At 34.9% G+C, this 16,712-nt stretch overlaps 1 protein-coding gene across 1 annotated transcript in view; it reads right to left on the bottom strand.

Moving 5' to 3' along the window:
- MDGA2 (MAM domain containing glycosylphosphatidylinositol anchor 2) overlaps window positions 1-16,712 on the bottom strand; it is a 764,225-nt gene that overhangs the window by 209,969 nt on the left and 537,544 nt on the right. Inside the window, exon 7 of the mRNA XM_081829766.1 lies at window positions 3,827-4,191. Coding sequence (XP_081685892.1) covers window positions 3,827-4,191 — 365 coding nt within the window. The remainder of the gene's footprint in view (window positions 1-3,826; window positions 4,192-16,712) is intronic.

The raw sequence follows: 16,712 nt of genomic DNA, 5'->3' as shown, positions 1-16,712 counted from the left end.
GAAACTTTCCTGGGCCAATATTGAAGAAAACATTCACAATTACTACAGAAGTCTGATCAAATTTAAGTACAGCTTCCTTCCCACTATATACTGGGCCTAATTTCTATGTCATCTGATAACTTAGATAGTAAAGTCCTTATGAGCAAGGCCCATTTGTCCATCATCATATGACATGGAACCAGAAACAGAGCAATAATGCAGTAGAAGAATCTGCCAGAAACATGGATTTTGAATCAACAAAACAACAAATACTTACAATAAAATAATTTGAACGTTTACAGAGTTAGGACAAAAAAAAAGCTAACGTTGAATTAATGTGGAAATAAGATATAATCTATCATCACATATCATAGTTTGTATTATTCAACCAAATGTATGAGACAAATTCCAAAATACATGTAGCCTTTCTCTTCAGTTTTTCTAAAATCAAATCATTATGTTTTAAAAATATTAATAATTCTGTAAACTAGGATTTACCTGGATTTACTCAGGATTACCTTCCTGAGATATTTTATATTTTAGTTTTAAAAGTCCTCCAAAGTATATCTAGAGATGTGGCTGTCATTTAAAAAAAAAAAGGTTTTCTAACTGTATTAGGCAGAAGTGCCTTATGGGGCCTCACTCTCATCTTAATAAATTTCTTATATGTCTCTTAAACATGGGAGCAACTAGGATTCAATGTAAGATTTTGTATGACATACAAAAGGTTTAGGGTTTTTTTTTTTTAAGTTTAGGATGTCACCCTAAATAGCGTACATTTAACATACAGAAAATGTCTAACACATAACAAAATTACTGACCACTTGGTCAATCCCAAATTCCCTAAAATAGTAATAATAGAACTAGCAAAATCCAGAATCTAAGAGGTCCCCACATATTTACTTATATCTTAACAGTAGTTTCTTTCTCTTCGACTTTACTCGTCCAATCTGTGGGAATCTCCTCTGAATCTTCCTGTGTGGTTCACAGAATTAATGGAGTCCAAGATTTTCCTCCATGTTATAGTCTGCTCATTCTCACTGTTCAAACTCTACCCCCAGGAATATCTCCTGTATTTCATATTAAAGCACTGCTTTAAGTGTAGTCTTCTACTATGTGAGGATGAAAATAATTTTTTCGATACCAGTTGGATCACACAATCTCAGATCTATAAATCTTTATTTTATAATCTGGTATTCCATTCTACTGTAATCAAAACAGAACATCAAAGCTAGATTTGGCATAAAGATAAAATATGTGATTGCCTTCAGTGACTCATCCTTTGGGTTAAACATCTTCTCCAGGCCCTTCTATCAGAATACAATGCCCTGCTCAGGCCACCAGCCCCATGACCATGCCACCTATGCAGACTCACTTGGAAGGGCCCTGCGCTTAAATTAATGCTTTGATGTTGCCATCGTGAAATTCTTAGCAAGTTCTGAACAAGAGGCCTGCTTCATATTTTCGCTGGACACCACAAATGATGGAACCATTCCGGCCCGTAAGAGTGATAACATCTTAAATCACAGTATAAACTGGTATGCTGAACAACTTTTCTTAAAGTCAGTAGGGAATTACAAGAGCGGGAAGAGAGATGCCAAATGCCTATGTTTCAGAGGAAACAGGAGGAAAGAAAACCTAGAAAGGAAAGCTACGTGAATAAATTAGCTCATTTCTTTATTTAACCATTACCTTTGCATACCTTCGAAGTACCATGTATTGTTCCAATGCAGAAATTACAACAATGAACCATACTGACAAAGACCCAGGCTTCAGGGAGCTTCCACTCCAAGGAGGAGACAGATAATAACCAGGTTTGTCTAAGATGGGTGGGGGACAGCAAAGGGGAGTGTTTTGAAAGAGGACTTCATATTATCTCTTTTATCTCTAGTGTTGCTACTTTTGGTAACCAGATAGAATAATAATCATTTAAGAAATTTTACTTATTACAAGTAAACTTTTATTACTAAGAGGCATTTCTCGAATATATTCTGCTTTTCTGATCATCTTTTGGCATTTTTCTTTTAGGATTTTTAGAAAGTTCACGAATCAATGCTAATTATCTTCTCTGCCATTTAAGGTACAGAGTTTGAAGTGGGTAATGTAAGTCGTATATTAACTAATTTTGTAGATATTATATAATGCTCCTTTCTTCTGCCCATTCTATGCTTCCTCTTTTGTCTAAGTTTAATGTTGTATGAACTGTGCTATCATCAGACAAGCCTGTTTCGAAAGCAGCCTGAATTCTTTGGATCTGGGTTTGTGTCACTGGTTCTGAAAACAACAGCAATGACAAGCAAACAAAAACATGCAAACAAGCAAACAAAAAAGCAATGCTCATAATTCTGGAAAATCGTCCCTCATACATAAGGACAGATAATCCCGGATCTTACAAAATTGTTGTCATTCTGACAGGAAATACCACTGTGGGATATCACCTAGCACACTAACGTAGGCAATCAATGGATATTTGTTGACTGAATGAAAAATTCAATGAATGATGACCAAGCACATCAAGAGCTTTCTATTAGATATCCTAAAATGAGTCCATCTCCTGGTGCTAGCACTGATTTGGAAATAAAGGTTAGATAACAGTTATTAGTCAAATAGTTATTATTATTATTAATTATTATTATTTTTCCTAGAAAGGGATATCTGTCCAAACACAAGTAACTCTCATCACTCTAACCTCCTTTTACATTAACGGTAGCTGATAAAAATGGACTCTCTCTTAGAAATAATACAGAATGTGAAAAGTAAGCACATTTGGTCAGCCTGAAGAATGGACCTATATCCCTTAAGGAGTAAAATCAATCCAGCATGCACTGCAACTTAGAATCATGAGAAGATACAAAATCACAGGTCAATCTGTTACTGGATGAAAGTCAAAATGCTACCTGACTGGAAAGGAAAAGCCATTTAAATGTTCTCAAAACAGTATGTCTGCCGGCTACACGTGTGCTCTATGTTTTCAACACGTTATTATTCACCCTCGAATTATATAGAAATCCTAAATTGAAATTCGGTCTGGTAACAAGCTGGCAAAACAAATAAAGTGTTGTCTGGATGCACACTGATTGTAGTTCACAGAATCACAGGGCTTTAAAACATCCTAAGAGGTAAGCTAGCATGTCCTCCCATGCCATAATCCTATAATTTACCTCATGTATACATTTAATTGAGAGAAAATGGGTAACATTTTTCATTTCTAACTTTAAAAGAAGGAATTTCACTCCAATATATATATTTTTTATTTAATCATTCTCATTGTGAAGAGATTCTATCAAAACTTTCTTCAGAAAGTTATATCTGATTACAAGTTTAACACCTTTATTGTTGGTTTTCATTGGTGGAAAATACACTTCTTATAAATCTGTATTTTCTTCTTAGGATTAAATATTTTGTTTGTTTAACATTTCCAAAATTTGTCTTAGCTCTTTAGGCATTTGTTGTTTAACTTTATTAATTAATATAATTTTAGAGTCTATAGAGGTTTCCTAGTTAATTAAAAAAAAACTGTTATTATTTAATCTGGAAGCCTATACCTATCATAGCCAATGTTATTACTTTTATTTTCAGTATTTCTATAAAATCTCATGTAAATCTAAATCAAAATAGAAATAACAAATAGAAATAACAAAAATAGAAATCTCATGTAAATCTAAATCAAAATAAAAATATCACTTTTAACGTGATATTTATTGGGCATTCAGAATGTTAGATTTTGGTTTTAGGAAACTTAAAGAATAAGAATGAAGTCTTAGCATGGCTGAAGACTTTTGTTTGCTAAACATAAAGAAATTATTCTCAATGTGAACATCTTTTGTATCACAAATATGCTTCTTACCTGTGCTGCTGGATATATTAACGTCAATACTGATATCAGATATTCCTCCTCCCTTCAGAGATGCTACACATGTGTATGTCCCAAAATCCGTGAATTTTAAATCAATGATGTCCAAGTTTGTCGTTCCCGGGGAGACATCCGGATCAGTCTGTGTAATAACCATCCGCTCAGAACTTCTTAATGGGCGACCATTTTTAAACCAACTAAATGTTAACTCCTCAGAAGGAACAGCTTCTACTTGGCAAGATATTTTCACCTCACGCCCAATCTGGATGTTGTCATCTTTGTGATAAGGATCTGGTGTGATCCAAAATCGTCCTTTTTTTAATGCTAAAACATAAAAGTTCCATAAGTAGTTAGTGTTACTTCCACAATGTTAAAGATTCATTCACTTAGGTAATCATCTCTGAGCTGAAACAAAGTAAAACAAAATGAAATAAAATGTATATATGTTTCTTTGTTATTCCCAGGTAGGGTGCACGTCAATAAACCTCATTCAAATAATCTGGAAATATCTGAAGACCTAAGTCACTTAGAGACTCTAAGCAGTGATTTTTATAAATTGGGTAATATCTTCCAGTGACATAAAAGATGCTTTAAGTCTATATGTGATACTTAAACATTGTTGCCATTGAATTTTGAACAAATGATGCAACTTGTTTATATAACATCATTAAGTATTAGAGTTAAAAGTAATAATATGGATCATTAAGCCCAATTCGATATCTATGCCATCCCTTAATGAGGGCACAATTTCCCAGACAACTCAAATATTGCACAAATGTCAGATTAAAGAAAATTCTTCTACGATTTTATCTACGTGCTGACCAAAACTAGTTTGGTAAGAGTTGAGTCAGTTCACATTCATAATGCATTTTCATAGATTGAAATAATCTGAATTGAAAAAGAAAACTGTTTTCAAAACATTTGCTGTGACTGTTCTATTCCACCATACATAGATGTTTCCAGTTGAAACTGTTTGCTGGCTCTCTCGTGCAGATGGCCAGAGGAACCTCTCGGCAGATGGTTTGGAAAACATGCTGTGTCTGTATCCTAACAGCAGTGCTTTCTGGGTGCAAGGTCAGTACCGTTCTCACAGCCTGGGTCAGCAGTGCTGACTACCAGAGGCTTCTGGAGGAGCATCTACTGGTCTCCTAAGGGCACCAGTTCTGAACTTTGAATGATACTGTGGGATTCAATAAACAATAGGGTTTGTTCCTTTTCCTGGCAGTGATTCTTAGACACACATTCTTCTCTTTACTAACATCCTATCCATTTCCCTTTCCTTTATATCACTTTATATCCCTATATGACAATATGTAGCATATGTGTGGCAACATAATTATTAGAATAAAATATTGACCATTCACTTTTACCATCAAACCATATATAAATGACACTGGCAAAAATGACGTGAATTTAGAAGACCCACAGATAGTGGAGGCCTTCTAACTGCATTCTGGGTAACCTTTGCTGAGTTTAACCCGATTTTCCTTAGTTCATTCCATTAAGGCCAGGAAATACCATGGAAATCTATAGAACTACATAAGAATGCACTAGAGCTTAATACAGTTTTAATCTTAAAATTTTTTTTTAATTTTTTTTACTCGTCAGCCCCAAATATTTTTATCTGCTTTTTTGTTTGCATTTTAGTGAGGAGAGATAAATGAATATCAAAAATGATGTTTGTATCTTTCTTTTTATTCAAGAAAAATGTATAGGGCTCCTGTTCATGACTAGGTACTAGATAAGGCCCTTATTACACACGATGAACAAAGTAGACATAACCCTTACCCTCATATATTGGTACAGCAAATTGTGTACTCATCGATTACAGTCCAATTTATCCATCCAACCTTTATGATACTCATGTCCAGAAAAACCACACTCTACATAGTATATATTAGAAGTTTGAAGAAATTTGATTGTCAGAGAATCTTTTAAAATATTATTTAGAAGGGGTGCCTGGCTGGCTCAGTTGGTGGAGCATGAGACTCTTGATCTCAGAGTTGTGAGTCTAGCCCCACATTGCATGTAGATTACTTAAAAATCTTAAAAAATATATTGTTTAGAAAAGGTGCAAAGCTTCAATCTTAATGAAAACACCAAAAAACAAATATTTAAATCACATTCTTCTATTGTTATTCATTACATTTTTCCACAATAAAATGCAATTTATGAACCTTATTTATTCCTAACCCTATCTTTATCAGTACATGACTGTAAATGAAATTAGGAGAAATTATGTCATTCTATTATCCAGTGCCATACATTTATATTTTTATTGGCACTGAAATAAGACTTTGTATCTAGGAAGATAAATGTGCTGAAAATGCCTATATTTGGCTATTATATTTGGTATATAATATTGTGCACATATAATTCAAATGATTAAATTTCTGTAGCACATTGAGCACATGTAATTCAAATGTAATTCAAATGCAATTTTTTAAGATTTTATTTATTTACTTGAGAGAGAGAGAGAGCACGTGAGAGAGTGAGGACAAGCTGGGGGAGAGGCAGAGGGAAAGGGAGAATCAGACTCCCCGCCGAGCAGGGAGCCCGATGCGGGGCTCCATCCCGGGACCCTGAGATCATGACCTGAGCCAAAGGCAGATGCTTAACTGACTGAGCCACCCAGGCACCCCTGCAATTAAAATTCTATAACACAAAGTAAACCATATCATGTAATATTTTTTCTTTTTTTTTTTAACAGTCCTGAGAAAATAGTATGTCAAGGAGCATTTACTTTTGTTAGCACCATAATATTCAAAAGAGTTTCCTCTTATTTGGTAAGAATTTTCCTTTTTCTATTTCTATAGAAAGATGATATGCCTAAATAAAAATTTTAAACAGACAATTCTTAATTTTCAAAATTTAAATGTATATATTAATTTATTAATAGCTTTATATGGAGATACAGTTAGAATAAATTTCATTCCAAAATTACGTTGGTGGCCATATACAAACAAAAATTCTGATGTTTTAGTGACTACCATTTATTTTTATTTTTTTTTTTAAAGATTTTATTTATTTATTTGAGAGAGAGTGAGAGACAGAGAGCATGAGAGAGAGGAGGGTCAGAGGGAGAAGCAGACTCCCCGCCGAGCAGGGAGCCCAATGGGGACTCGATCCCGGGACTCCAGGATCATGACCCGAGCCGAAGGCAGTCGCCCAACCAACTGAGCCACCCAGGCGCCCTACCATTTATTAACTAGGCAGTTACTATTCTCTAGCTCTGTTCCCTGCGTAGTGACATATTAAACTGATACTGCTATTGAGAGAACTGAAAACTCATTAGATTAGATAGACTTAACAAAAACAATCCAAAACCACGGATTTAAAAAACCAACAACATAAAATCACAATATATATTATGTGTTACAAACTGCTTTATTCATGGAAAATAACTTTTAAAATCCAAAGTGAAAAAAAATTAAAGATTATAAATCTAATGATTAATAAATAAAATTCAATATGATATACAACTATATTTTTTTATAAAAAGCAATATCATCAAGTGGGCTTTTAAAATGAACTCATTGCTACAAATATGTGTTTTTCTCAGTATCAGACCACTCTATAACTTGGCCAGTGTCAATAGCATTAGTCTTCCAAATGACAGATTCTAAAAAGGAAAAGAGGGACAAGTCAGTCTGGCAAGTGAGCTAAAGTTAAGGAACATCAGAGTAAGTAGCATGGATCATTTGACTGGAGAGCCATCTCACTGAGTTTGTTTTATGTTACCCTAAAACAGAACACCTACTTTCACATACAGAACAGAAAAGTTCTAAGGAAAAAGAAATCCTGCGTGTGTGTGCGCGCGCGCATGCGCGTGCGTGCACGTCACCATCTCTAGTAAGTTCAATTAAATTTATTTGATTTTCTAACTTCGGCTTTTCAGAAAACTAAAAGCATGGCTCTGTAAACTAAGCACAGGTACATTAAGATCATGAAACCTAAGTCTAGTTTTTCATTTCTATGTGGTCCAATATAGGCAATTTAATTTTTATGGGTCAAGTGCATCATTTATAAAAATAGGAGGTGATAGTATTAGGCTCCCTCTGAGACCCACTGTGAGAAACAGCTTATTAGCAATAGTGTAGAGCTTTGAAAATATAAAGTGTTTAATATAGTTAATCATCTGGGAAGCAGGTTTCTTCGTTTATAATTAAACACTCTCTTTTTCAGCGAATAATTTACAATAGTTCATGCAATGTTAATTTAAAGTCATTTGCTGCTAACCAGTTAAGATTTCAAATGCTTAAAATCAATCTGCGATTAGTACCAGAGTATAACAAGAATCCAATAGACATAACAAGACTCTATAGAACTAAAGAAATTCTACGTAAAAAGAAAGGAGAAATCCCTTTCCCCAAATGCAATTTCTTAGTCTGACTATTGAAAATCCCCTAACACCAGCCTGAGAGAACATTAGATTTAGCTTAATGTATCATAAATTGTGATGGATGAACCTCAAAAGGTACTTGTTTAGTCTGGCAGTTCATGTAAAGAATTGGCATCAAGCTGAGCCTCTGTTTTGGATAATCAGTTTAGAAACACTGCCATATAACCCATAGCCCCGTTTTTTTAATATTGTGAGAACTGAATACAAACTTGGCCCACATTCACTTTTGACAAGTTACTCGTGAGGATATTCTAGCTGCACTTAAAGGTGCTCTGCGAACAGAATGAAACCAGTGTATTAAAGCAAGGCCCCTGCAAAGATCTGGGTGGGGCTTGCTGCTGACCTTTCCCTAGAGGTAAAAGTGTGTTTTTGCCCATGAATGTCTACAGTTCTGAAGAAGACTTCCATTATTTAAAATTAGATTACTTCTTGAGTTTATCTTTGAAAGAGAGACTACTGGCTTTGGAGAAGTCTGTGCCTGTGGCCTCCAGGAATATAAGCTCAATACAGATGAAGGCAAAGAGGAGGCTATGAGACTGTATCCTGCCTGTAACTACAGACTTAAAATTATTAAATGCACTGATGCTTGTCAAATGTTCTACAAGTATACAGCACACAGTAGTTCCAATAAAATATAATTTGTAGATAGAACAAAAAGTGATATTAAATTAAATGACATTAAACATGTTTTATATTTTTAACGAGGAAGCATCTCTTTGCAGATATGAAATATCAGATGTCAGCTTTTTAACCTCTGCTAAGAATCTCTTTTAGGAGAATGATGAGACACAGAGTGACCACTGTCCACTCTTCTAAGTAGTTAAATTAGTTAAAAATCTCCAAGTATACCAATTCTTATAATATCAGTAGGATTCTGGACAACATGAAAACTGGATCTAGAAATCATTAATCATGTCATCAGACAAATAAAAAAATTGATTTTCTACTTATTTTCTGTTTAAGACAATAAAATATTTAAGTGGAAAACGAGTGTTTGCCAGTCCCACATGATGCCAATTGAATAAACAGTTGGAAATAAATTACATCGTCAAAGCAACTTAAGAAATAGCAAATGATAGTATATATAATGTCTTATTATAATTAGATGTCTGTCTTTCTTTTCAAGGAGACTGTGAACACCTAGGGAGTGGGGTCATGCCTTATTCTTCTTTATTGTTCCAAATTTTGAAGCTGGTTCCTTGGTACAGTTGGTATTCAAGAGCTTTTGTCAAATTTAATTAAAGCTGACATTTCAAAGCATTAACTTTACAAATTCCAATCGTTTCTATTCAGTATGATATGTCCATGTTAACTCTTTGTTTGGTGGTCCTGTGTTCTGAGATGCCTCAGGGCAGGAGGAATAGGATAGAGGAAAGAGAAGGATTTGATGTCCTCTAAGGTTCAGGGCTTTTGTTGTGGGAGCAGAATGATACTTGATGAATAAACAGTATTAACATAGGGATGTATGTAAGGAAGGGGATTCTGTACAGAAAAACTCAGGAGACCTCATTCTATCATGGCCACTGACTAGCTAGTTATGTATCCTAGTCATATAATGTGTCAGGGACGTCAGCTATTGAATGTAATATCTGTTACTCATCCCTCTTTTGTAAGGAGCCTGAATTTCATGCAAAAGGGCTTATTTACATGCTTTAGAGTTCAGTTGATAATCATTTCTAAGGAAAGATGAAAGAATGAAGAAAATTGACATTTAAGCGCAGTTATATTATCTGAAATAGTATTGGCCAAAACATTTCAGAAAATGGTCAAGAGGGATCATGTTAAAAGAAAGCACAACAGATAAAGTTTGGGGGCTGACTGTATGAATAAAAGTTTGCTTTCCTGCAGAACTTCTCAGAGCTTTGAACATGTTAACACGCATACTGCAATACTCCTAGACAGGGTCTTAGTATATATTTTTAAAAACCTTTATTTATGGAACATCTTTCAGGACCAGTATCTCACAGAATAAAGTAAGAGAATCTATAAATTGATGAGAATCACTGAAAAGACTCTAAAATCAGATTCCATTCTTAATGTTTCAGGAATTTCCATTATGAGCATCACAAAATAATTGACAAGATGTGGTTCTTCTGTGAAAATAAAATTTATGACTGGAAAACTAAAGGAAAGGGAAATATCTTTAAGCTCAGATGTATCTAATGGCGCACTGAAGTTATAAAACATATTTCAGAGCCATGTCATAAACCTATCAGCACCAACAGCAGTGTGTCATCTCTTTCCTTTTCCAGCCAAACAGCATTTTAAAAAATTTAATATATCAGTTTGTTCCTATCTTGGAAATGCACATTTTGGAATATGCAAATAACATTAAAAAGGAATTAAGTGTACTAGCTTCTATACAATTTGCAATTATTGATATAAATTAGTAAGGCTTAATCTAGCTCAGTTGCTTGAGGAAATAACAATATTTACTTATTTACACCTTATGTTGTTATAAAAAAGTACTTAAAATGTTATTATAAGAAGCAGTAAAGCTTCTAGAGGATGGATAGGAGTGGGGAGGCCTTTTTTTTGGTATATATTATTAGGAAAATTCATATACTCACTTCCCTTTATCTAACAACTCCAATTGCCAATCTGTAGTCTGAATGAAAGTTCATTAATAATGCAGGAACAACAACAACAACAAAATCATTATACCCATTTCCTGAAAGTACTTTAAAATAGCACCCCTAATCATCTGAATACAGAATTAGATGCAGGAAGTTGGGGTTCTATTTAATTATGAAGTAGCAAGGCTCTATTTATTTTATGAATTTACTCAAAGCTAATTACTATAGTTAATCATTCAAATTGTTTAAGCGAAGTATGGTTGAATTTTAATTGTCTTTTAAATGTCCTTGCTCAATAAAATAACTGCAGGTAAGTATTTTGGGTAGGAATTAAAAGTAAGAAAGGATCTTTTAGATAGGCACAAATTTTGCTTTTTGGTATAAATCCTACTTTGAGAAAAGGGAAAAGAAGTGGACTCAAATAATATCATTATATTATGATTTTGCCATTCTTATCATTTCAGACCTAAATCATCAATCAATTACCAATTATCAATCAATTACTATACAATGTCCTAAATAAACACAAACATTTCATACAATAGCTACAACATAAATGGTATTTGACAGCTTGTCTTTGCACCAGTTATCTGAATAAGAGAATATTAAGCAGCACAACTTACCTCCCTATGATGTCACAAATTAGCAGGTAGTTTGAGTTCACCTTTCCTATCAAATTTAATAATACCCTTTCACTATGAGAAATAAGAATGTATCCAGGGTGAATTATATTTTTTGTTAGTTTTTAAAGACCCAGGACTACAAACAGTTATCAAATGAAGTGCAGCTTTGAAAGGCCTGTGCTAAATATAGTTCTTTTGAAGTCGTTTTGAAAATAGTACATCCTTAATATTTATGGAATCGATCACCTAGCAGTAAAAACTGGATGAAAACAATGAGACTAACTGAAACTAAAAATCTTTCTTTACCTTTCTTGTTTTCCTTATTTTGTGTCTCAAAGCTGGGGCCTTTTCCCTTTCTAAACTCTTTCTGCCCATCTGCCAACCTCTCTCACTAAACCCTGGTGCCCAGCATTCTTTTGGTTATCCACTTGCTTTTGAAATTTCAATATTTTCTGTTCCATATGCTATTTACTCTTAGAGTAGAAAATTATCTAGGTCACATCTAAACTTAGAAAAATTTCCTTAACCCTAATAGTCCTTCAAACTCTTTGTGGCATATTTCTTTAAAAAAAAAAAAGTGAAACACCAGTTACTCTCGCTGTTTCATCTTGCACTCATTCACCTGGCCAGTTCACACACGGGTTTTACAGGTGCTATTACAGCATTGAAGACTCAAAGGTTAGCAATAACCTCTTAACCAATTAACATAATGACTTTTTCCAGTTCTTTTCCATTTTTATGTATCACTTACATTTTGTACTTCCTATCACTTTACGTTATTGACTCTTTCTTCCTTCTTGAAAATCTCTTTTTTACTGGTTTCTGTGACTGGCAAAATATGAGATAATATTTATGAAAATAAATCAGCTGGCTTTGCTCACCTGCATCACAATTGTCATGGCATAATATCTAGTTCTTTTTAGTTCATTTGGATTTTATTATTCATTTATAGATGTAAAGCCAGTTTTTGTTGAGAAGGAAAGAATTTTTGTAACTTAGTTTGCCATAATTGGAGGCCACGGATATTTTCCTTAATCTTCTACCTTCCATTCTGCTGCCCATGTTCGGTGACATGAGATCACTGTTTGTTTTGTTCGTTTTGTTTCTTGATACACAAAATATTATGACCAGATCCATGCACATTTCAATTTAAATTAAAACAACGGTTACATCATTTACATATATTCCTTCATTTTAACATTAAAGAGCAAGAAAAATAACCTGGGTATGTTAAATGACCAAGAAAAAAATATATTTGTGTTCCCTAGAAATTTATATAAATTATCTATTTAAAAAAGATTTTATTTATTTATTTAAGAGAGAGACAGCATGAGAGAGAGCACGAGCAGGGGGGAGGAGCAGAGGGAGAGGGAGAAACAAGCTCCCCGCCGAGCAGGGAGCTGGACTCGGGGCTCGATCCCAGGACTTGGGATCATGACCCAAGCCGAAGGCAGATGCCCAATCGACTGAGTTACCCAGGAGCCCATAAATTATCTGAACTATCTTCTCTTGTCCTGTGAGAATTTGAAGAGTCAATACCATTGATGAGACCAACTAAATATTCCCCTCAGCATGACCAAATATTAGACAGGTTTCCTCCTAACTCTAGGCCCCTGACCTCCCTTTTCTTACAGCTAAATTTACTTTTAGAAAACATTCAACTGTAAATTCTTTCTCTGCCCCTTTGAGATGTAAATCTCCTACAAGCCAGAATATCTTAAGAAATGTCCTTCTCAAGCATCTGGGAGCCATCCCTTTAAAAAGTAATCCTTAAAGAAGACAGTGCATCTATCTCCTAGTACTCTATAGGAGGGTAGGAGCCTAACTTTGAAAAGTGAAAGGATCATTCTGACGCACAGATGACTTAATCCCATTGACTGTCCTCCCTCCTAATACCTTCTAGTACTTTTCCATTAGCTCACTCCAGCATTTAAAAATCCTCCCACCTTTTGTTTCAGTGGAGTTGAGTTTAATCTATCTCCTCTATTCCAGTAGTCTTCACCCCTGTTTCAATAGTCTTGAATACAGTCCTCCTTGTTGTTTTATAACATGTCTGGTGCAATTTTTCTTTCACACCAATAGATGTAGTTGCAAGCATTATTGAAACAGATGAAAGTAGGATCATTCTAGAAAATTCACTGTGGCAAAGTTTCAAACACCAAGGAAATAATGCTTATGGTTACAACACACACACACACACACACACACAGTATGTTGTTAAAAGATGAAATGTCACATGAGTACAAGTGCATCTGAGGGTCACGGAGGTTAATTTAATCCCTTTATGAAGGCATGCTTCCTCCAAAGTGGTAAACCCTGTTTAATCTATAATACCCTGGAGGTGTAGAGTTTCTGATACTAGACTCCAGGACAAGTATCTGGATTTGTGGGTTAACTAATAGATGACAGGACTGCTAAAATGGGGTAGAAGAGATGGGCTCTAAAACTAAGTAACTTTAATATATATGTTATAAAGAGAAATGCATAATAGTCACTTTCAAAATGTACCTCCTACTGGGTTTAGAAGTTTTTAAAGCAAATTTTAGAAATACATATTACAGTTTATTCTCTTTTTAATGAGAAAATTGTGGCATATAAGAAAGTGGCACACTGTCATTTTGATGGTGGCAGAGAAATGTTTTTACAGCCCATACAGTTGGTAGTTGGGCCATAAATTGGCTCTGATCTTTACAGGAACAAAAGCAAGGAAGGAAATACTAATTTCATATTTCATAGTTTCTGTGAGTTAAACATACTCCAACTTCTTAAACAAACAAAAAATGAAAAAAGAAAAGATTCCTGGTTCAAGATCTGAATGGAATCGATCTTCTGAACTTGTATAAACAAGACACACAATAAGCAACATTTTAAACCATATCTGTGGTGAACAGGACAATGTAATTCATAGGACTAGTTGTCAATCTGTCCCTCAAGGTGACTTAATTACAGCAATTTTACATATAGGAACCTAAAGAGTATGGTCCAGATGCTCAGATTAAAGTCAAAGATAAATCCAAAGATTTGTCTTGGTCACTATTCAGCAGGAGTGAATTTAAGCTTATATTCTATGAGAATGACCAGGGAAGTTGTCACTGATGGTTGTGGTTAGGGTGGTGTTATATGTTCAGGGTTATATGAAAATACATACTTTATGCGTTAAGTGACATAGAAATAAGATTCACATTATCTAAGAAAGGAGAAAAGCTAAATGAGGAGCCAGGCTCTGTGAAGGTGGATAGAGGAATACCTGTGGACAAGGACAAGATAGGGAGGGCTACATTCACTGGCATCCAGTGAGAATACTTTAAAGAAGTGAAACATGCTCACTATTTAAGAAAAAAAAATGGTTTCACAATATATCCCCATGTTAGATTAACTGTTACATTGCTTACTGAGTTGTTGGATATAAACCAGTTCAGTGTTAGAACATATTTACTAGAAACAATGACTTTTGTGTAGAAAGAGATGATCTGAGCTCACTCTCAAAGGAAATGATGAGATGATAAGGCCAGTAATCCATGAAAGTTATTACTATATTGAGAATTGAAGCTATGACATCTGTAGTTCAGAACAGTAGTTTTCCAAGTGTGGACCCTAGACCAGCAACAATAGCGTAACCTGAGAACCTGTTGGAAATGCAAGTTCTTGGGCACTACCTCACACTGACGCTACATCCCCCGGGGGTAGGGCCCACTTCACACTAAGTCTACAATTATTGGGGTAGAACACAGCCACCTGCATTTTAACAAGTCCTTTGTGTGATTCTGATGTACGTTCAAGTTTAAGAACTACTGTCTTAGAAAACAGTTATCTTTCCACCTTCCAGAAATGCAGAGCCAGAAGAGAGCAGGGCAGGTCATTAGCTCATCCAGAAGGACTGAGTTATTAAAGGACATGCTTAAAAGTGGCCACAGCAGATTTTTTTCTTTTCACTTTACGATACCTTCAAGAGAGTGTTTATCCTGATAATAACACCAGAAATATTATTAAGGAGGAGCTCCTGTAAGTATTAATTTAAAAAATTATCTAAATTGACCTCACACAATTTTGCATGTAACTATTTTTTTTTCAACATAGCTAAAGCCTAAGGAAAGTTTCAAAAACCAGTGATTTACAGACGTCTTCACAAACTGATAAAGATATTAAGAGTGATCAATATTAAGTACCTTAAGGTCACCATTCTTTACCTAAGAAATTCTAACTCTCAAAGTATTGTGAATCTAACCCTCATTATGGGAAAATCTGAAAGAATTAATATGTTCATAATTTGGGATTGAGAAATTCATAGCCCATCAACTTTCATCTGAGTGTCAATGACTTTTTGGAGAGTCAATGAAGGTAACAGTGGAGGGGCGCCTGGGTCGTTCAGTTGGTTAAGAATCTGCCTCTGGCTCAGGTCATGATTCCAGGACCCTGGGATGGAGCCCCATGTCAGGCTCCCTGCTCAGTGGGGAGCCTGTTCTCCATCTCCTGCTCCCCCTACTTGTGCGCACACTTTCTCTCTGTCAAATAAATAAATAAAATCTTAAAAAAATAATAAAGATAACAGTGAAGACTAAGTATTCTGGGGTCAGACTTCCTGTGGTCTAATATGACTTTATCCCTTATTAAATGTGATCTTGTGCAATTAACTCAGTCTCCCAAATCTGAAAAATGGAGATCATAAAATTGAACCATGAAGCTCTGGATACGTTGATGCCAACAACAGAATCAGCAAACAGTAGATGCTAGCTGCTTTCTATTCAATGTTTTCTGACTCACAATGTATCTATCGCAAGGCTTGCTGCCAAAGGTACAGAGATGAAGAGCCGAGTGGTGGAGAAAAGCATAGAGATAAATTTTATTTACAGTGCAATAAAGACAAGGATTTAGAGTACTAGCTATTACAGAAGGGAATATAAAACAAACACCACTAGTTACCATGGAGAAGGCAGGGAAAGCCTGAGAATTAGGGGAAAAAGAAGACAAGGTTTAAGATGCTGAAAAGTCATTTCAGAGAGTGGATTCCATCATGAGTATGTGAAACAGAGATTTTTACTGTACCAACAACTGTTTCTAATTCAGCTTTCACTAATTCTAGCAAATCGCCTCATGATTCCACAAAATGTACTTCTCCATGATTTCAACCATTCATTTCCATTCCCCTCCAGTCTCAGGCTACAAGTCTGGTCGTCCTTCCAAGGTGAACATCTTAAATTGTGCTCCTGATCTCAGCTCCAGCTCTGCATGGAGTATCACACACCTTCCATTTTCTCCTCTGTTTTTCTCTTAAATTCTCT

The sequence above is a fragment of the Leptonychotes weddellii genome, chromosome 9 (genome assembly GCF_054177405.1).
Source record: "Leptonychotes weddellii isolate Sample4059 chromosome 9, ASM5417740v2, whole genome shotgun sequence".
Classification (NCBI taxonomy): Eukaryota; Metazoa; Chordata; class Mammalia; order Carnivora; family Phocidae; genus Leptonychotes; species Leptonychotes weddellii.
The sequence above is the reverse complement of the archived record's forward strand: the minus strand, read 5'-3'. Positions and strand labels throughout refer to the sequence as shown.